This window comes from Eleutherodactylus coqui, chromosome 13 (assembly GCF_035609145.1).
Source record: "Eleutherodactylus coqui strain aEleCoq1 chromosome 13, aEleCoq1.hap1, whole genome shotgun sequence".
NCBI lineage: Eukaryota > Metazoa > Chordata > Amphibia > Anura > Eleutherodactylidae > Eleutherodactylus > Eleutherodactylus coqui.
Genome location: NC_089849.1, coordinates 33,154,008 through 33,175,125, shown reverse-complemented (window position 1 = coordinate 33,175,125; position 21,118 = coordinate 33,154,008). Strand labels below are relative to the sequence as shown.

Genomic DNA, 21,118 nt, shown 5'->3' with positions numbered 1-21,118 from the left:
TCATGTTTTAGTCAAATTGTGTGCCAGCAGAAATATTAAGACTGGCATTTAAAATGCTGCTCTTAATAAATTTCGCCCCATAGTGTGATTATTTTGTAAGATGCCTAAAATCTTCCTATCTATATATCTAAGTCATGTAAAATGATGTAATATAAAGAAAAAAAATCATAATTATGCAGAATGTAATTTAACTGCTTTTGTATTTTCCTTTTTTATTGCTTCAGGACTGCAGATTAATGCAAATCTCCCAGAATACACGGTACGATTTCCAGGAACATCAAAATTGTAGAGAAGAATTCTAATTCATATCTATCTATTATGTCAGGACTCCTAAGGCCTCATGTCCACAGGGAAAATCAGGCCCGCCGCGGATTCTCCATGCAGAATCCCGCAGCGGGTCCCTCCTTTCCCGGGGACATGAGGCTAAAAATAAGATTAAACTCACCTGTCCAGACGCTGCGGATCTTCCCTCCGTCACGGCCAGATCTTCTTTCTTTGGCCTGGCGGATGTGCTCGGCACGCTGGTAGCGTGCCGCGCGCAAGTGACGGGCACATCCGCCGGGTCGAAGAAAAAAGATCCGGCCGCGACGGGGGGAAGATCCGCAGCGTCTGGACAGGTAAGTTTAATTCTGGTACGGGTGTTCCGCGGATCCGGACGGCTTCCATAGGCTCCAATAGAAGCCTGCGGGACCCGTCCCCGCGGGACACCCGCACTAAAATGGAGCATGTCGCGTTTTTTTTCCTACACACGCAATCCGCGCCTGAAGGGAAAATGACATCCGCAGGTATTTAACTACCTGCCGGTGTCCAATGCATCCCTATGGGGGGCGGATCCGCATGCGGGAAAAATGCTGCGGATTTTAAATAACAATTATCCCGTGGAAATGAGGCCTAAGACCCAATGTCCATGTGCAGATTTTAATTGCAAAATCCGAGCGTCTCCAGCGCGGGAGATCCGTAGCTCCAGAAGCCCATAGGGATGCATTAGCATCCGCAGGGCAAATAAATGCATGTGGATGTGATTCGTTTTTTTTTCCCAGCGTGCGGGTTGCACGTGTAGGGAAGAAATCGCAGCATGTTGCATCTTCCTGCGGATCTCCCGCACAGACGTCTCCCACGGTTTCCATTGAAGTCAATGGAAGCCGTCCGTATCCACGGCACACCTGCAGCTGTTTTTGTGCTGTGCCACGGATACGTGGGAGAGCAGGAGATTTTTTTTGTAAAGTGTGCACGGCGCATGCGCACGGCATGCTTCCAGCATGACTAGCACATCCGCTGTGCAGAAGAAAGAAAATCCGGCCTGCACGGCAGAGAGCTGCGCTAGAACCGGAGAAGAAAGAAAATGTCTTTTCCCTCTCCATGGCTGCAGGCATGCACAGCTTGCATTGTGGGATTCAGCAGTGAATCCGTGCGTGCAGATGGACATGAGGCCTAACACTTTAACTACCAGCCTTGTTTCATGTTTTTGTTTTTTTCTTCCATGCATTTAAAGAGCTATAGCATCTTATTTTTCTGTCAACACGGCCATATGAGCACTTGATTTTTGTGAGACAGGCTGTAGTTTTTATTGCTACTATTTTTGGGTACACAAGACTTTTTGATCATTTTATTTTCAATTGTTATTAGTAGATGAGGTAACCAAAAAAAAGGTAATTTCGGCATTATTTAAGTTTTTTTCAGCTTTCACTGTGTGAGTAGATAGTTTGAGCTTTTTTGGACATACCAATTCTGTTTTTGTTTTTTTTTTGTTTTGTGGGAAAAGCAATTTTGTTTTTTTTTTATTTTTAATTTTTTTATTTAAAAAAAAATTATTTTACTTACATTTCTACATTTTTTGAAGTCCCCTTAGGGGGCTCGAACTTGCAATTGTTTTTATTGCTTCTAAAATATACTGCAATACTTGTTTGTTGGATGTCTCAAATTTTGTGAATAGGGTGCTTAATTAGTTAATATCAGGGCTAAAATAAATAACCTCGCAAACCCATGAGGAGGCAGGGCTTAATATGGTTAAATACATGGCAGCCCTGGAACCTTCACTAGGCCCAGGTCTACCATGGCAACCATTGGGACTCCTTTGACAGCCTACATGCCCTAGTCAAGATTGACAGCACATGTGAACTGTCAAACTGCCGTGGTTGGAGCTAGCTCTAATTGTGGCAGTTTGTTTTAAACAGCTGACACCTGCTGGGTATGTAGTGGGATTGGCTCCTGAACCTGCTTCGTACCCATCCCGTACCTCTGAGGTACATATATGTCACAGAGGAGAAAGTAGTTAAAACAGTGTGGTGGCCAAGCATACAGACAAATACATCACTAGAATAAGCCATAACTTTATGATCAGGGGTGTCTGACGTTTGGGACCCCCACAAATCCTAAGACTGTAAGGGCGCCAAATGTCTGACTGTGTATCCATATCTATCTAGTGATGCATGGTATACACACTGTAAGGTCAACTCATCTGTCTATCTCCATACTCCCATCTGTCAGTTTTATCTATTTATACATTTGTGTTCCTCTTGGTTGCAGGTATCTCTGAAGGCATCTTTGGGAACCCTTGACTTTCTAATAAATATATCTAATACTTCTGAATGTCAGGTTCATGGCAAAGGAGAAAAACATCTGACTATATCTACCAGCAACATCCGTGTATTAAATCTCATTTTGAAGTCTATCACTTATACAAGCACAGTATATAGCATCGACAGTCTGGATATTGGTAAGAAGTTACTCAAAAATTTACAATTTAGTTGAGTATACGGACAACTGATTGACACATTTTTATCTACCTGGCTTTTCATAGGGTGATGATCTAGTAAGAGATGGGTTTGTGAAGCAGCAGAAGTGAAGTCTTTTCAGACTTCTGAAGAGAGCTATTTATGTCACCAACATTATTAAAGAAGAGGTGGTGACATATATTGATATGCACCACCATATGCCTTCTTCTTAGCACCGGTGGCCTAGACAGTGAAATGCCTACTGATCGCCAAATTGAGAACTGTGATAGCAACATTCATGTCCCTTTTTATTGACACAATTTTACAAATATCCAATTACAAAGTTTCACTTCATTAACCTTTTATGTTCTTGCTTTCCATTGTAGTGAAGTTTACTCTGGGTAAACATATAGCACAGATACCAATATCAATCCGACAACCACCGATTCCACGCTTACATGACCCAGGACGAGGTAATATATTTAAAAAATTCTGAGATGCAAGGTATGCAAATGTTTCTCAAGTTTCCTGAACAGTGATGGGAGGACAGGTTGATATGTTTATACTACCGATCAATTAACCCTTTAGCTACCAGACATTTTTGGGGTTTTTGCTTTCTTTACTTCATTCCCAAATTCCAAGAGCTATGATTTTTTTTCTTTTCTTCAGCATAACCATATGACAGCTTGTTTTTTGTAGAATTGTAGAGTTACATTTTTTAATGATACCATATGTAATTGTTCTCAGCAAGAGAAACCAAGTAATCTTGTAGATATGATAGCTTTTAATGGCTAACAAAAATACATGATGTTATAACGAGCTTTCGAATCTAATCAGGCTTTTTCCTTAGACATAATGAAATAGATCCAAAGAGGCATGTGTGTGTGTGTATATGTATGTGTGTGTATATATATATATATACACACACGCACGCATACATATGACAAGGCTCAGACATGGTGCGATTAATTTGCACTTAAAAAAATACCAGGACAGGATGAGTAGAGAAATAAATAAATACTTAAATAGCCCACTGATAAAGATGTGAGGGTTTTATGGTCTTTGAATTAGTGTTAGGGGGTCACCAAGCCAGAGTGTTATCTGTGCTATAGATTTCTCATAGTTTCCAGTCACGCATGAATCCTCTTGAAGAATTTAGGGCCTCTGTTGAAAGTGTTATAAGTTTGTATATCTTATAACATGTAATCCCACATTTTTTATGGTTTTGTGATTTTAAACTGTCTTTAAATGAATTACAACAAAGGTGAGGTAAAATCCGTAAGTAATCACATTGTAAAACAATCAATCTTGTACATAACAAAGAACAATAACAGTTCTGATAAAAATGCAATAGAAAGCATCAAATAAGTAAAAGTAACAATGCATAGAATAAAACCTAGATGTAGCGCAATCAAATAGAGAGATACGAGTAACTCAATGATTAAGAGGCCTCAACAAGTTGTGGTGGTGGACCAGGGTCTCCACCAGTGAAGGACAACCAAACATTTCAAAGATTTGCGAACTTCTCTAAATCTCCTTCTCGTCTGGCTCTGACCCTCTCGAAGGAACAGATAGTGTTCATATCATTATACCACTCCAAGATAGAGGGAACTGTGCCGTCCCTCCAGTATCTGAGGATTAAAATCTTAGCCGCATTTATGAGAAATGGTTGAGTGGACTTGTACTTAATTAGTAAGGCTGGAACATCCATATTTAAGAGGACGGTCTCAGGTGTAAGGGTAATGTTAATTTTAAAAATAAGACCAAGTACCCTTTGGATCTCTTCCCAGAAAGGACGTAGGAGGGGGCATGAAAACCAGATATGGGTGTACAAACCGATACCGTCTGAGCATCTCCAGCATAGAGGGAAATAGTCTGGATCTATTTTGTTGAGCAGAGCTGGAGTTTTATACCAGCTGGTGATGATTTTGTAGTATAATTCTTGGAACCTGGTGGAAGAGGAGGACAAGTGTGACCTGCATATGATATCCTTTATCTCGTCTGCGGTAAAAGTGGTGTTAAGTTCAGACTCCCGTTGGGGCATAAAGGAGGGTTGTTGTTCATTCTGTATCACAGCCCTGTAGATTTTAGAGATTGCTTTCTTAACAGGTTGGAGATTCCAGAATAATTTGTGAAATAGAAGATTCTGATCTGTGCCTATAATATCTGAAGAATGCGTCAAAACCGAATCCCTAATGATACGTAAATCTTCGCTTTTGAGTAGAATATCTCCCAGGTGGTTTAGGAACTGTAAGTCCTGGGCTACAGACTTGTCTGTGATGAGACCGTGGCATTGTAATGCCATTAATACAATAATGCACTCATAATTTTCTGATTAAGCATTCTAAATTTATTAGGAATTAATGCAAAGAGTGGAGTGTAGCTACTGATCTGGGGTACTAATTTATGCTTTTTGTTAAATTTATGCCATAAACACAAGATTAACTGTATAAAAGGGTTTGGAATCTCTTTCAATTTAGGTTTGCTATATGAGGTGGACCAGACTGATATTTTCTGATCCTTGTTTAGTGAAAGAAGTTCTAGCTCCACCCAAAGGTTAGGGCTTGTTTGGCGGGTTAGGTCCACCATGCGGTTCAAGTGTGACGCAATCCAATACAGTTAAAAATCTGGGAGCCCTTTGCCACCACACCTTTTGGTTTTGATAAGTGTAGTGTGTTTAACCCTATAACCTTTTCCCTGCCAGATAAACTTCGCTACAATTTTTTAGTTTGGCAGAGTTTGGAGTACATACAGTATTTTTGGTAAGAGGACCATTTTAATTAAGTTTTTCCTGCCAAACCAGGAGCTCCAAGAGATAAGGTCCTTCTCAATTCTCTCAAGTAAAGGTGCAAAGTTTAAATTGTAAAGGTCCATGAGGTTCTGGGATATTTTTGCCCCTAAATATGTCATCTGTTTACTCGAATTTTTGAATGGCGAGATTTTTAAGATTTCTGTCCATGGGTCATGCTCAATATTTATATTTAATAAATCTGATTTTGAAAGGTTTAGTTTAAAATTGGAGATCTGGCTAAAGTTCTTAAACTCTTGTAAAAGCTGGGGGATTTAAATTTTGGGGTCTGTAAAGAAAAACAATATATCGTCCACGTAGGATGATATGGCACCCCACTTCATTCCCGTAATTTTGTTATTTTGTCTGACTTTTTCCAGGAAGGTCTCCATAGTTAGAACAAACAATAAAGGAGACGGGGCAGCCCTGTCTAGTTCCATTATTAATCTGGACTGTGGGGGAGAGATCAGAGTTAATTTTGATTCTGGCTGAGGGGAGGGAGTACAAAGCCATAATCTTGTCTATGAATTTCCCTGGGAAACCACATTTTTGAAGGGACATTCGCAGAAATAACCAATCAGCTCTATTAAAGGTATTTTCGGCATCTGTGGTGAAAAGGGCTAGTGGAGATTTATTATGATGGGCTAGATGTATCAAGTTAAGTAATTTTGAGGTATTATCTTTTGCTTCTCTATTCGGTATAAAGCCCACCTGCTCAGCATTGACCAGACCAGGCAAGATCGCTTTTATTCTGTTTTATTCTGTTAGCTAAAATTTTAACATATATTTTAACATCATTATTAATTAAAGATATGGGTCTATAACTACTACACAGAGCAGCGTCTTTTCCCTCTTTGGGGATTAATGTTATGTGTGCTGTCAGCGCTTCTTTTCCAAAAGGGTTTCTTTTACGGAATACTACCCTTGATACACCAGCCCAGGTGCCCTAGATCTCACCCGCAACCCCTGTCCCTGCCTGCTTGCCTCCACTCCTGGCTAACCCCAGGCAGGCAACTGGGCGGCGGTCCCTACTCTCACTAGGGACCAAAAAAAGGGACGCTGGCGTACCTGTATGGAAAGGGTAGAATGCCGACAGAAAGGCAGATGTAAAAAACCAACAGGAACTATACTAAGCAGAACTGAGGCAGATGGAAAAACCTGGCAGAAAATAGCAAAGAATAGCACACAAGATGACTAAAGCAGGAGACCAGCAGAGGCAGACTAGCTAGCAAACTGAGGGAAACCAATAACTGGCAGTGATTGCAAGTCTCTGCCTGACCTTTAAACAATAGCCTCCGCCCAGGGGCGGAGAGAGGGAGACAGCCAACTCCCAACAGAACATAATAAAAGGGGGCTCGTGCACGGCAGCTGCACTTACACGTGCGCGCGCACGGTGCCGCGTACCACCAGGACCAGGCCGCCCATGGCGGCCAGGCACCTGCGCCCCTGGCAGACGGACAACAAGCTGAAGGGATGCGCCCCAACCGCGGGACCCCGCACACCGCTGCCCCGGGAGGACCAGCAACCGCCGCATGGTAACAGTTTCCAGTATTGATGGAGTTAAAGTAATTAACTAGATGTGGAGTGAATTTTAAAATACAGGGAGCCAAAGCCATCTGGGCAAGGGCTCTTCCGGTTTGGGGTTGACTGAATACTTTTCCCCACTTCCTGAGAGGAGATTGGCTCGAGGAGGGAATGTAATTGGCTTATAGGTACACCAGGGAGTTTGACTGGGTCCAGAAAATCGTGGATCTTTTGACATCATCTGATAATGACTCTATGGGATTTTGGTTATTATATAGATCAGAATAAAATGCATGGAAAATGTTGGAAATCTATGAAGTTTTGTGAAGCATTACATCACTCTTGTCTTTTATTTTGGGGGTGAATTCTTTTGCATCCCGAGTTTTAATTAGGGCTGCAAGCTTTTTCCTGCATTGGTCAGAAAGAGCGTAGTGCTTATATTTTGCATAGAAAAGGTACTTTTCAGATTTTTGGTTGAGCAGCTCTTTTAACTTAGTGCGCAAGTGTTTTTCATATTGAAGTGAGAAAGTTTTCTTACTACAGGTTTCTATAGAGTTGATCTGTTCAATGAGAGAGGTAATTGCTCTCTTTTTTCCCCTTTTTTTTCCTTGCACCAAGTTCAATGACTAGCCTCTTATTACGCCTTATGGGCCATCCAGAAAATCGCAGTAGTGTATGGCTCCAAAGCATTCTCCCCAAAATAGTGTTGTAAGCCTCTTTGCATATATTCAATATCCTCTTTGCACTTTAGCAGGTTATCGTTTAGTAACCAGTTGGATGCGGATCTTCTTTTTCGAGAAATAGCCATCCTTATGAATATCAGGGCATGGTCTGAGTATAGAGCAGGGTCATAGAAAGTTTTGGTAATAGAGTCTAACAAAGAGTATTTAATATATAAATAATCAATTCTTGAGTTTTTTTTGTGAATTGGAGAATAAAAGAAGTCTTTTAGAACTGGGTTGAGAACTCTCGATGAGTCCACTAGGTGAGGATCAATTAACAATTTCTTAATTTTTTTTCAATTTGGGAAAGGAGACTTCTGTTCCAACCCTGGGGTTCACCGGTACCAAGTCCAAAATTCTTGTGGAGCTCACAAATAGGCTTCTGATGACCCTTCTCAATTACCGTACCTCACATATATTTGAGTCTGGTCTTGATCCATTTTGGTGTAGTATCTGGTGTCCATCAGCTGTCTGTCTGCTTCTTTTTTGTAGTCTGATGTGTTCATGAGGACTATAGCGCCACCTTTATCTGCAGGCTTTATGGTGATCTCTTTGCTGTTTTTGTGCATAGATGGCCCTTCTTCAGTACATAAATTAATACTATGTAATGCAGTATATATTATATTGGAAAAAAATTGTAAAAGCACAATTTCTAGGTAGGATTTGCTTTTGCAGTCTTTATGGTGCCGTAAAAATGATATGTATACTTCATTCAACGGGTCATTATCATTATGACAGTAGTATGTAGATTTTTTTTATGTTTTACTACTTATGCTATTTGTTGTCCTATTCAGGGCTCTATAACGTTTCTATTTTTCCATGTCGCTGTGTGAGGGCTTCTTTTTTGTGGAGCGGGCTATAATTTCTACTGCTACCGTATTTGCATACATCTAAATTTTTATTCAATTTCTATTAGGAAACAAAGTGACCAAAATAACACAATTCTAAATTATTTTTTCTTTCACAGCATCCACCGTGTGAGATAATAAATGCGATACTTGAATAGTATGGCCTTTTTAAGACATTGTTATGTTCATTTTGTTCTTTTATTGTCTAGATTGCTTGGTGGAAAAAATGGGCTTAATATGGTTAAATACATGGCAGCCCTGGTAACCTTTACTAGGCCTAAGGCTACCATAGCACCCCACAATTGTATCACAGGGGGTCGATGGTGAGTTGGAGGGGGGGGTGCTCTCTCCAGCTAACATCTTATATGCCTTGGTCAGGATTGACAGCACATGTCCGCTGTCAAACAGCCATGAACGGAGCTGTTTGTGGCGGATGTCAGCTGCCTTAAACAGCTGGAACCCAATGAGTATAGAGTGGGTTCAGATTTGGAGCCTGCTTCATACCCAACCCGCACCTCTGTGAGGTACACGTACATTAACTAGGGAATGTAGCTGTAAATGGTGCATGTGACTTTCTATAGGTTGAGATCTAACACAGGCCATCAGATCCATAGGTCACAGGTTCTTAAAGGGAACTTGACACCACATGTCACCCCTTAAACTAACTTAACTGGCCAGTGGAGAATAAAAAAACAACTACTTTTTTAATACCATCTCTTTTTCTTATCAGACTACATACCCCTGCAATTAGATTCCAAAGTTATCCCCATATACAAATCAGCAGAGAAGAGTCATCTTTCCAAGAAATGTCATACAGATTGATAAGCTTCTGAGCTAACCATGCCTCTTTCCCTTATATATAGTTCATCATATACCTGTTACATGGGAAACTGTTTTTATCAAGAGAAAAGGGGTGAGGTTAACTCAGCACCTCATGACTCAGCATGACTCTTCTCAGCTGATTTGTATACAGAACAGGATAAATTTGAAACATTATTGCGGAGGTATATGTTCTCGTTAGGAAAAGTGATGGCGTTAGAGTTAATTAATGTTTCATTCAAGTGAAGTTAGTTTTAGGGGTGAGATGGTGGTAACAGGTTCCCTTTAAAGGTGTATTTCAATCTCGGCACTTCCTGGCTGAGATGAGAAACTCACAGCTGGTTTCCCAATCACCTGCAGGAAACCGCCTTGTGCTATTTCAATAACTTCCATCCAAGTGAATGGGTGTCACAGAAACAGTGTAGCACAGTGTGCTATCCTCTTTCCATAACATTGGAGTTATGCAATCAGTGTAGAAAGTTGTACTATGAGGCTTCATAACGACCATTCACTTCAATGGGAGTTACAGAAACGGCGTAAGGCTGCCGTGCTTGGCTATTTCCGTAACATATAGTGAGGTGGTCAGGAAATGAGACCCGGGTTTCTCATCTGAGCCAGGGAGCACTGAGATGGGAATACCCCTTTTAAGGCCAACCCCTGCCTCTTTTCACCATTTTAAATGGATTATCCCATGAGGAACTTCTGGTAAATGACTAATTGCTGTGGGTCTTGCGACTGAACCCCCCAGCAATCTACCACTCTTGCCAGAAAAGATCTGATTTTTATCCAGAAACCACCCCGCTTCCCTATTCCAGAGAGCATTTACAAATCTAGTCGACTATAACAGATTATACGTAGATAATGGAGTGTCATGGTGAACTTGCATATTGTGTTTACAGAAAGAAAAATTCGTGACCTGGTCACCATTACCACCAAGACCTTTTTACGCTACGACAATCTGCGGACGATGTTAAAGAGCATCCGCCAATATTATCCTGATGTGAAAGTCATTGTGGCTGACGACAATGAAACGCCTGAGAAGATTGATGACCCCAATGTAGAGCAATATATTATGCCATTCGCAAAGGTTTGTATGTACATAAGCAGGCACTTCTAAATGCAATGATGTATCTATAGGTGGTGCAGATGCAGCAAGCTCAGTCTACTCCTCCTCCTAGGCAACCAGTGAAAGCTTGTACACTATACATAAAGGAGCGCTGGCTTACCAGGCATGCTATATCATGCTTGCCAACTTGGAATTTTCCAACTACTGGTTCTGGATGATTTATTTGCTATATCTACAAATATTTAGATAATATGATATATTATGTAAAATCAATATTTGAAAGAATTTATGGAACTTCTTTGTTTCTAAAGTACAAAATGTAATAAGAGTTGTGATGCCTGTCATCTTATGTAGGGATGGTTTGCAGGCAGGAATCTTGCAGTGTCTCAGGTGACAACCAAGTATTTCCTCTGGGTGGATGACGATTTCCTCTTTACCAGTAACACAAAAATTGAAAAGCTGCTGGATGTGCTGGAGGCGACTGACCTGGATCTGGTAAGAAGCTGAGGAAATGTTTCTAATGTATCCCACATTGCTCATTGTCTCACGGCTAAGTCTTTCTATAGCTGACAGTGTGTATAATGTTGCCCCACCAGGCCGCACTTAAAGGGGTTTAGTTCAGCAGGCCAGATCTCAACATCGGGACAGGAGCAGAAGTGCCATAGCTAGCTTTTTCCTAATGAAACCAATAGTGGTTGAAGCAGCCGGGTGAAGCCACAGGCTAAAGTTGCGGGGACACCCGCGCGGCTGATTCCTGACTCCATAGCAGGACTCCAGAGCCCCATCACCACCACCAATAGGTACTACAAACCCCAGGGGAGGAGGAAGAGGGGAGGGAGCAGTACCGGCAAAATCAAAGCCCCAAACTGCAGAGAACCGCAGTGAGACCCAGGCAAAAGCCCCCTAGTGTAAAGGAGGCCTGATTGTTCTCAGAGCGAGAAACCAAGTAATCTTGTAGATATGATACCTTTTAATGGCTAACAAAAATGCATGATGTTACAGCAAGCTTTCGGGGATATCTCGCCCCTTTCGTCAGGCTATAGAATGAAACTAGTTCCATGACAAGCAGTCTGAACACCTGCCGCTGACTACGCTACAGACATCCTGACCCCCAACACCAGAGGAGCTCATTCACAATTAATGGGATCACCACGGTTTTCCCATGATCTGTGCTCTGACCCTATGCTAGCCACTCAGATGAAAACTTCACCTTGCAATAATCGAGACAAACATAATTAGCCCTGGAGCCAGTATGACCAGAAATAATGGTAGGCAGAACAAAGCGAAACCCTCGATCGCTCAGAGCACCTTGCCAGAACCCTTCTCGGGATCCCAACTCAACTTTCCCAGACTAAAGGAATTCTCACCACATAGCTCTGACTCAGGGAACCACCCTCATAGTCAAAAATCTAGTGAACCAGAGGTACCGACTCGTAACGCTGAACAATCTACCTTAGATTGAGCACTCTTCAGTCACATCAAAAAACTGTTTCAGGACAAGCTACAAAACAGCAGTATGCGACATTTCTAAGCAGATCAACAATCTAGGCCAACGTACAAACGACCTTGAATAGAAAACAGACGAGATTATCGATGCCCTAGTCTAAGAACGAGATAAGTGGGATGAATATTCGGCAAGGGTGGAGACCTTTAAGTTAAAATGTGAAGACCTCGAAAACAGGAGTAAAAGGACAAATATAAGTCTCCCTGAATCCATTGTGAATCTGAAGAAAGTTGCCACCAATCTGTTCTCAGCTCTCCTTCCTCAAGTAGCTTAGGAGTCTCTCTGCATCGATAGAGTACACCGCGCCCGCACTAAACCTGCTAATCCTGACCTCCTGAGAGGCATCATGTTGAAACTCCACTACTCTGAAATGTCTGCTGCCTGAGTTCTAGCTGCACTGCTGGGGGTGTCCCGTACCATCCAGATTCATGCCGACATCGCCCCTTCCACTCTAGTGAAACAACGAACTCTGAGATCCATCACCATGGCACTACAGCAAGCAAATATGTGATACAGAAGAGCAAAGCAAATGGAAAGCTCCACCTGTATCTATCAAAGATCCTTTACTATCAGGTCACTGGAAGAAGGAAAACGCATGCTGGTGGAGCAGAGAATCTCTATGAAGAAGAGAATGGTTGACCTCTTAGACCTCAGCGACCAGTGTGGTCCTGGATGACTGTGGGAAACCATCGTCGCAGCCCAATACCTACGGAGCATTGCGACCCAGTCGTCTGAGACAGGCTATTATCTTCTGACTTTACCTTTTGCTATTTAAAGTTTTGTTGATAACATTTAGGTCTTTCAGTCTTACTTCTTCCACTAAGCCCTATTTTTAGGGAAACAGCAGCGGAACCAATTGGTAAAGTTATGCAGCACCTTACTCCAGGGTGCTACACTACACGCCCCGAGACGCTTGACACCACTGAGGCCAAAAGACTCTAGTCCACATTCATTCATAGTTAAACCTTTTATGGGCACAGATCATGGGTGCAAGGAATAACCATGGACTCTCCCCGGTGTGCACACATATAGCTCTTAATACTCCTCATGAGAGAGCACCTGGAACATGCAGGGCTGCCGTAGTTTCCCTCCGTTGTGCCCTCTGGAGGCTAAGGCACATGTGGACATAGGAGGCACCCCAAAGGTCCTCCACAAGTAAACACTGAACCTCATAACTGAATCATCAGTGGGTCCCTAGACTGATTTCCACGGAAGACTAGATTTATTGTTTTCGTTATTACATGTTTACATAATGCCCTGGGACATGGCAGGGAAATTTGATGACCACTCTCTTCCAGACTCTGAATGTGCTCCTCATATTTATCTAGGGGCGCGTTCAGTTTGGAATTCCTTGGGTCCCCAGGCCCAACATGGTATGACAATATGATTTCCTTTTTGCTACTTATTGTGTTGTTGGTTTTTTCAGTTTTTTTTTTTTAACCTGAAACATTTATTTATTCAATCTATTAAACTGAATATGTCACAGATGATGTTACAAAAGTTTCTATATTTACATATCTGTGAAAGTGATAGCAAGGTGTTAACACTCTGAAAAGTTTCCTTTGCATACACTTATTCAGCAGGTATTCAGCAGGTAATTTATCTTTCAAAATTGCATTGGCTCGGACTTAAAGTCACTTATCTGTGTTGCCGCACAGCAATGAACTTTTAAACACATGGAAATTTTACTTATGTGATAACTCATCTTTAGAGATGAGCGAGTATACGCGCTAAGGCTAACTACTCGAGCGAGTAGTGCCTTAGCCGAGTATCCTCCCGCTTGTCTGTAAAGATTCCGCTGCCAGCGCGGGTGACAGGTGAGTTGCGGCGGTGAGCAGGGGGGAGCGGGGGGGAGAAAGGGAGAGAGAGATCTCCCCTCCGTTCCTCCCCGCTCTCCCCCGCCGCTCCCCGCCGGCCCCCGAATCTTTAGAGAAGAGCGGGAGGATACTCGGCTAAGGCACTACTCGCTCGAGTAGTTAGCCTTAGCGAGTATACTCGCTCATCTCTACTCATCTTATCTAGATGCCATTCACAGAAACTGGCAGATGAAGAAGTGATGCCGTGACCTTAGATCAAGGCTTTACATTGACATGAATATTTATTTATTGAGTGTTAATGTTTTTAATTCTTTGAATACGTCTTTGTCTTATTCACTTAAAGGGGTTGTCCCGCAAAATAAAGTAAAGTTAAACACTTCTGTATGGCCATATACATGCACTTTGTAATATACATCGTGCATTAAATATTGGCCATACAGAAGTTATATACTTACCTACAGGGGGACGCCAACACAGAATTAATGTATTAATTCATTAAGTTGACAGTCCTGCCTCGCCTCTTATATCTTTTTAGATGTTTACCCATAGAGGTCCCTACAACTGATATGAAGGAAATGCAACAAATTATCTTCCATTTTATATGGAGAAACAAAAGAGCCAGAATCAAACAAAGTTATGCACTACCATAAGCGAGTGAGAGACCTATTGTAAGGACTGTGGATGTGGAACCACTGTGTCAACCTACCGGGTGGGTGAAGATCCGATCCAGCATGGCTGACAGCCAACCACCGCGTGGGAGGTAAGATACCAGATGAACAGCCCCGTATACGGATGGAAACTAGGGAAGGTATCTTGCCCTGAGCTGATAACCAGGAGAGGGAAACCCCTGCCTATAAGCAGAGAACTCGTCCTGATAAGGACGACCCCATTGTCTTCTTCCAGGCGCTGACTTACCCTGGTGGGCCAGAACACCTATAGAACAAAAGCTAGAACAACAACAGGGAGTACAGAAACAAAGAAGAAACAAGCTGACAGGGATAAACACAGAAGCAGACAACGTGATTAACAGACCACAGAGTACACGAATGAAGAACACCGAACACAAGCAGAACATAAGGTAGCAAGGTAACTGCCGAAGCAGTGGCTGTACATGAAGTGAAGAGAACAAACTCTCAAAAACACTGCAGCAAGGTCTGAAAGGCCCAGGGCAGCTATATAGGATGGGGATTAGAAAAGGAGCATCAGCTGAACAGGAGGCCAGAAGCTATTAACCCTAGAAGTGCTGGAAGAGAGTGAATATAAGCTTAGGGAACAGAGAGAATGGGACGATGCCCATCTTTGCCAGACACAGAAGCGGAAGATTGTGTCTGAACAGTGCACCTAAAAGTACCTCCCCCCTTACGCCCCCTCTTCCTCCTACTGATTCTCTGCAGAAATTCCTGAATCCAACGTGGAGCGTTGATGATCTCAGATAGCTCCAATGATCTCTCCTTTGGTCCGTAATCCTTCCAATCCACTAGGTAAAAGGATTTGTTCTTGACCTTCTTAACATCAAGAATATTTTTCACCTTGAAGATGTTCTCCAAACTAACCCAAGTGGCATCTGGTCTGGGATTTGTGGAAAATCTATTGAGCACAAGTGGCTTGAGGAGAGAAACATGGAAGGAGTTGGGGATACGCAGGGAGGGTGGGAGTCGCAGCCTGTAACAAACAGAATTATTTCTCTCCAACACTTCATACGGACCCAGAAATCATGGGGCGAGCTTATAAGATGGAACTTTCAGCCTTATATATTTGGAGGAAAGCCACATTTTGTCCCCTGGGACAAACTGTGGGGAGGACCGACTCCTGCAAGCAGTAAACCTCTTCATGGAAGCGATTGACTTCTCCAGATTAACCTTGGTCTCCTGACAAATCATTGCAAAACTCTCTGCTGAAGAAGCAGCTGCTGGAACCTCAGAAGTCGTGGAGACTGGCAGGGGAACTCTGGGTTGATGCGCATATGCTATGAAGAAGGCAGAAGTCTTAGTGGAGTCACCTGACATGCTGGTTATGAGAAAACTCCACCCTGGGACAGAAGACTGACTCAATCATCCTGTTGAGCATTGGTAAAATGACGGAGATATCCAGTCAGGATCTGGTCGGTATGCTCCACCTGCCCGTTAGACTGTGGGTGATAAGCAGAAGAGAAGTCTAATCCTATGTCCATCAATTTACAAAGAGATCTCCAAAATTTAGATGTAAATTGCACCCCTCTATCTGACACAATATGATTAGGAAAGCCATTGAGGTGGAAAATGTGATCAATGGATTTCTCGGCAAGTTGACTGGTAGATGGTAAAGCGGGAAGAGGCACAAAATGGAGCATTTTAGAAAATCGGTCCACTACTAACCATATAACAATACAGCCACTGGACGGCGGTAAGTCTGTAATAAAGTCCATGGCAATATGCTGCCATGAAGCTTCAGGTATGGGTAATGGACATAAGAGCCCAGTTTCTGTGGTTTATACTGGGCGCAGGAGGCACAGGAGGACACAAAATCACAGATATCCTTTATAATGGACAGCCGCCAGTAATGACAGCGAATTAACTCGCTAGTCTTGCGTTGCCCAGAATGACCAGCTAATTTGGAACAGTGACCCCACGATAGGACACTTCTCCTCTTGGCCTCAGGCATGTACATCTTCCCTGGCGGGATATCCTTAATTTGAACAGGAGCTACGATCACCAATCTGGCAGGTTCAATGATGTACTGTGGAGCCTCTTCAGTGTTGTTACAGTCAAATGCTCTGGATAATGCGTCAGCCTTAATATTTTGGTTAGCAGGCTAAAAATACAATGATTTAGAAAAGGAGCATCAGCTGAGCAGGAGACCAGAAGCTATTAACCCTAGAAGTGCTGGAAGAGAGTGAATATAAGCTGAGGGAACAGAGAATGGGACGACGGCCATATTTGCCAGACGCAGAAGATTGTGTCTGAACAGTTCACCTAACACCTATCAGTCCCTAACCTGTGAAAATACTATCTAGTAGCTCAGATGTCACAAATTCTTCCCCCCCCCCCCTTCATTTTTGCAGGTCCAAGGGGTCCTCTATCGGTAGACTTGGAGGCCGCCTTTCTGGCTCTGGTGGATCTCGGAGCACCTTTCAAGGATAAAATTATAAAGCCCATATCCATCCAACATCTGTCACCGCTAACCTACCACCTGTTTTTGATTTGGAGGAGAAATGAGTTTAAGTACTCTATAATGTCGCCTCTCCACTCACTACGTCCTGTCATCCCTAATCAAAAGTTTATACTGAGCACCAAGAAAGACAGTTTTCCATGGTGGTGGACTAGAGGCATTACCTTTATTATATAATTTCATGCCGCATTATAAACTCCTCACACCACAGCAATTGGTAGAAAAATATTCAATTCCAGAACATCTCTGGTTTGAATTGTGGCAAATAAACAGCTTACTCCGTTCCCTAGTAGGCTCCATTAACACCCCTACTATCCCTACAGCATTTCAGAGAACCTGCAAGGGGTCCCCACTGCAGACAGATACGATATCCCACATGTACACTAACATGAACCAACTCCCACCTGAGGCTAAGCTCCCTTTTTATGCAGCGCTGGGAATCTCCCTGATGGAAGCATTGCTGTAAATTTATCTCAAAAGGTAGTCATCAAGTCACGCTTGCTAAATCTGGGGGTAAAGCCTCTCTGGAGGCGGGTGGCTAACCTCTAAGGTGCTGGGCAAACCGTTTCCTTTTTCTTGGTCAAGTTGCCTCCTGGTAGACAAAACCCTAAGCTTTAATAACCAACAGCACAAACTTTCACAACACATCTGCATGGCAACTAGAATTCTTATTGCTTCCCAATGGCTTAGGCCTACGCTTGCATTTAGCCCAATTATTACAAGAATCTAAAGAAATATGTTATACAAAAAGCTTGATAGAGACCTGAACAGAGGTCGAAACGTGGCATTTCGGACTATGGAGGAATAAAGATTTGGAATTTATTTGCACCTCTACATGCTGCCACAAGTCTTGATTTGTTATACTAAAAGCTGTCAGCCATGCGGGAGGACAAAATGAAGATTTTCTTCAAAATCTGGCAATCATGGGCCGCCTCCCTAGAAATACCCGGTCTAAACCGACTAATTAGCGCCTGAGAAAGGGATATCAGAACTGACCACTGGGGGTAGAAGTCCACAAGAATACAATCTACAGTGGTGGCCAGGCGGGGAGGGAAGGAGGGGGTAAATAAAAAAAATAAAAAATATTGGCCTTCTAGTACACCCTAAGCATGGGTTCAGGGGAGAGGAGAAAGGAGGAAGAAAGAGCTGTTAATCTATCACAGTATTTTGCGGCAATGAGTGTGGACATTAACCCTTTCCTATCCACTGTCTGACGTCTGAAGACATTCTGATTGAATCCTGTGCAGCTCAGATGTCGGAAGACGTCCAGCAGGGTATTCATACTGTATATTGCTGGCCGCTCTGTTGTCGGGGGCCTCTTTGGCGTGTCCCATACCGCAGTATTGGCTCTAGCTAGCAGATTGTGCCATTGTATAATGGCCGAAAGAGAAAAGCCCCTAGGAAACCCTGAATCCAAAATTGGATTGCAAAGGGTTATTTAGCATATTGTAAGAGACCAGTTGCGTGGGGAAATTGTTAAAGCTTTTTAGTATGTTAAAAAATGCAACCCGTTCAATAAAATATTTTGAAACACAACTGCGGCCAGAATATGCTTGTGTATCACCAGCCAAATAGGCTACCCTTTTTTTCTGCTTACTGAGTCCAGTCAAGCTGCTTTGATGCTATTCTGCCTTCATCTTGAACCTGAGGCCTAGATTAGTAGGGGACAGAAAAGTTGCTAAAGACAAGTTCCTTGATAAACTGTCCGTGTGAAACAAGCTGTTCATCCATAACAACCAATCTAGAATACCTTTGTTATTCCGTTTGAAGCTAGCTTGCACCCCAAAAAAAGTGGGAACCCTTTTCCAGCCCTATGTATCGTATTTTATTTCTGACAACAAAAGAAAAATCATTAATAAAAAAACGTCCTGCGCTCCTGGAATGCTTGCGGGTGACATGTAATGCAATGCCGATAGATAAAACCTAAAACAGCACTTACTCTGAAGGAGGAGGATATGAGAATCAGAAGCCCCCTCCTTGAAGTGTCCAGTCCAGCGATATAGTGTAGATCCACACAAATAGTCAGGATCTGGTACAGAATAAACCTTTATTCAAAAAAGAGCAAAGCGTTTCTGTACTCGGCGGCACCTTTCCTAAAAAGTGATCCCGTACAGCTACATCCTGGGCTGCTGTCACACCCCGATGCTCGTATGGGGGGGCGCAGCTACTAGTGACGTCACTGCATCATGTATATGGCTGTCATGTGACAGTGGGCATTGTATTGAGTGAAGGGACGAGCGTCGTGGTGGAATGCACGCTGCGTTCCATATATTACCTAGCTTTCACTATTAAGCTACGGAGTGGCACATAGGACAAAATGGAGCAAGAGGCTGCCATCTTACCACTTGCTCCATTTTGTCCTATGTGCCTCTCTGTAACTCAATAGTGAAAGCTAGTAATATAAAGTAATATATGGAACACAGCATGCAAAAACCAAAAATTGCCATGTCATTAAGGGGTTAATTCCCACTATTTTTAGTAGCCTTCTAATTTATCCCCTTATATTCCTGTTCCCCCGTGCACTCCCTTTCCTCAACATTCCTCTCTTGATTTTTCCAATTTTAGGACTGGATGATGCATTGACAGACTTTCTGTCCGGTTTGTCTTTTATACAGGTAGGAGGTAACGTTGCTGGAAACCATTTCAGCTTCAAGCTCATTTTGGAAGAAGGTGGAGATGATGGTGATTGTTTACATTGGAGGGGAGGAGGTTACCATACAATCCCAGGCTTCCCTAACTGCATCCTGGCTGGTGGGGTGGTAAACTTCTTCCTGGCCCACACAAACCGAATTCTTGGTGTTGGATTTGACCCAAAATTAAGCCGAGTGGCACATACTGGTAATTGTCACATTTTGTAAACAATCTTGTATTACTTTTAGCGCTAGAAGAGCCAGAAGATAAAAGTGGTTTCCAGTGCCATCAGGTTTTATAGCCAGGGGCATAGCTACAGTGGATGCAGAGGTAGCAATCACACCCAGGCCCTGAGGGGGTCTATAGACCCATCTGCTACAGAAGAGAACACATGGCACATGGGGACAGCTTTTACAGATGTTGCATTGGGACCCAAGCACTTCAAATTACAGCTTTCATTATCACCAAATGCATTATAGAACAATTTTATTAAAAAGATCTATAGGGGCTCGGAGGCTGCTGAATGGAGGAACTTTTGATTAGACACACAACATACTTGTCTCCTGGCCCATCTCGCATTACACAGTAATGATCTGCAGCCCCACATCTAGATAGCCTGATCGGTTCCCTGCCACCAGCATAGGAGCACTTGCATTTCTTGTCTCGACGCCTAGTGCATTATTTTCCTTACTCTGTATAATATTTTTTTTTTTCTTGCACTTGCAGAATTCTTTATAGATGGTTTGGGACGTCTGAGAGTTGGATCCTGTAGTCATGTTTCTATTGGACACCAGAAAATGGAGAATCCAAAAGATAAAAAAACAGCGGAAAAATTGCATAATTACACTTTATTCCGGCAAGATACTGCAGAGCTCCAGAAGTTTAAGTTTGAACTGCTACACTTTAAGAATCGGCTGAGCTGTTTTACCAGGCGTTAATCTCTCAACATGATCATCTTCTTTGTTGTACTGTAATGTACTGAAGTCTACTTGAAGGAATTCTCCATTATTGCTGCTGTCATACATCTACCTGCAGCAAACAAGCAGGTTTACCTGGCTGTAGATATGTCCATACTATCCTGTTTCCCTAAAAATAAGACATAGCCGGAAAATAAGACATAGCATGATTTTCCAGAATTTTTGAGGATGCTAAATGATTTTTCAGGCTTTTTGAGGATGTTTGAAATATAAGCCCTACTCCAAAATTAAACCCTGCTAACAGTTAATTTAAAAAAGTCAATTTAAATAGTGTCCAGGGAGCTATACATGTAAAAAAGTCAAACCTTTTTGAACAAAAATTAATATAAGACACTGTCTTATTTTTGGGGAAACACGGTAGCATAGGCAATGGAACGGTGATATGAAAGCACCCTTCATTCCCCACATATGGTTTGGCCATCATCCATGGGTCAAGAAGATTAATGCTTTTGGTCTTGGGGAACTATCTTTGTTTTCCCATTTTTCATTTGTATATGCGAAATGTGATTGGTCACCATGATTACGATCTATTTATAGATAATAAATTATAATGTTAATAGA

At 42.5% G+C, this 21,118-nt stretch overlaps 1 protein-coding gene across 1 annotated transcript in view; it reads left to right on the top strand.

The window, feature by feature from the left end:
* Positions 1–21,118, top strand: part of LOC136588595 (beta-1,4 N-acetylgalactosaminyltransferase 2-like) — a 46,254-nt gene extending 25,136 nt beyond the window's left edge. The window contains exons 4-10 of the mRNA XM_066587944.1: positions 225–259; positions 2,527–2,716; positions 3,101–3,187; positions 10,315–10,502; positions 10,836–10,976; positions 19,565–19,787; positions 20,307–21,118. Coding sequence (XP_066444041.1) covers positions 225–259; positions 2,527–2,716; positions 3,101–3,187; positions 10,315–10,502; positions 10,836–10,976; positions 19,565–19,787; positions 20,307–20,518 — 1,076 coding nt within the window. The 3' untranslated portion in view covers positions 20,519–21,118. The remainder of the gene's footprint in view (positions 1–224; positions 260–2,526; positions 2,717–3,100; positions 3,188–10,314; positions 10,503–10,835; positions 10,977–19,564; positions 19,788–20,306) is intronic.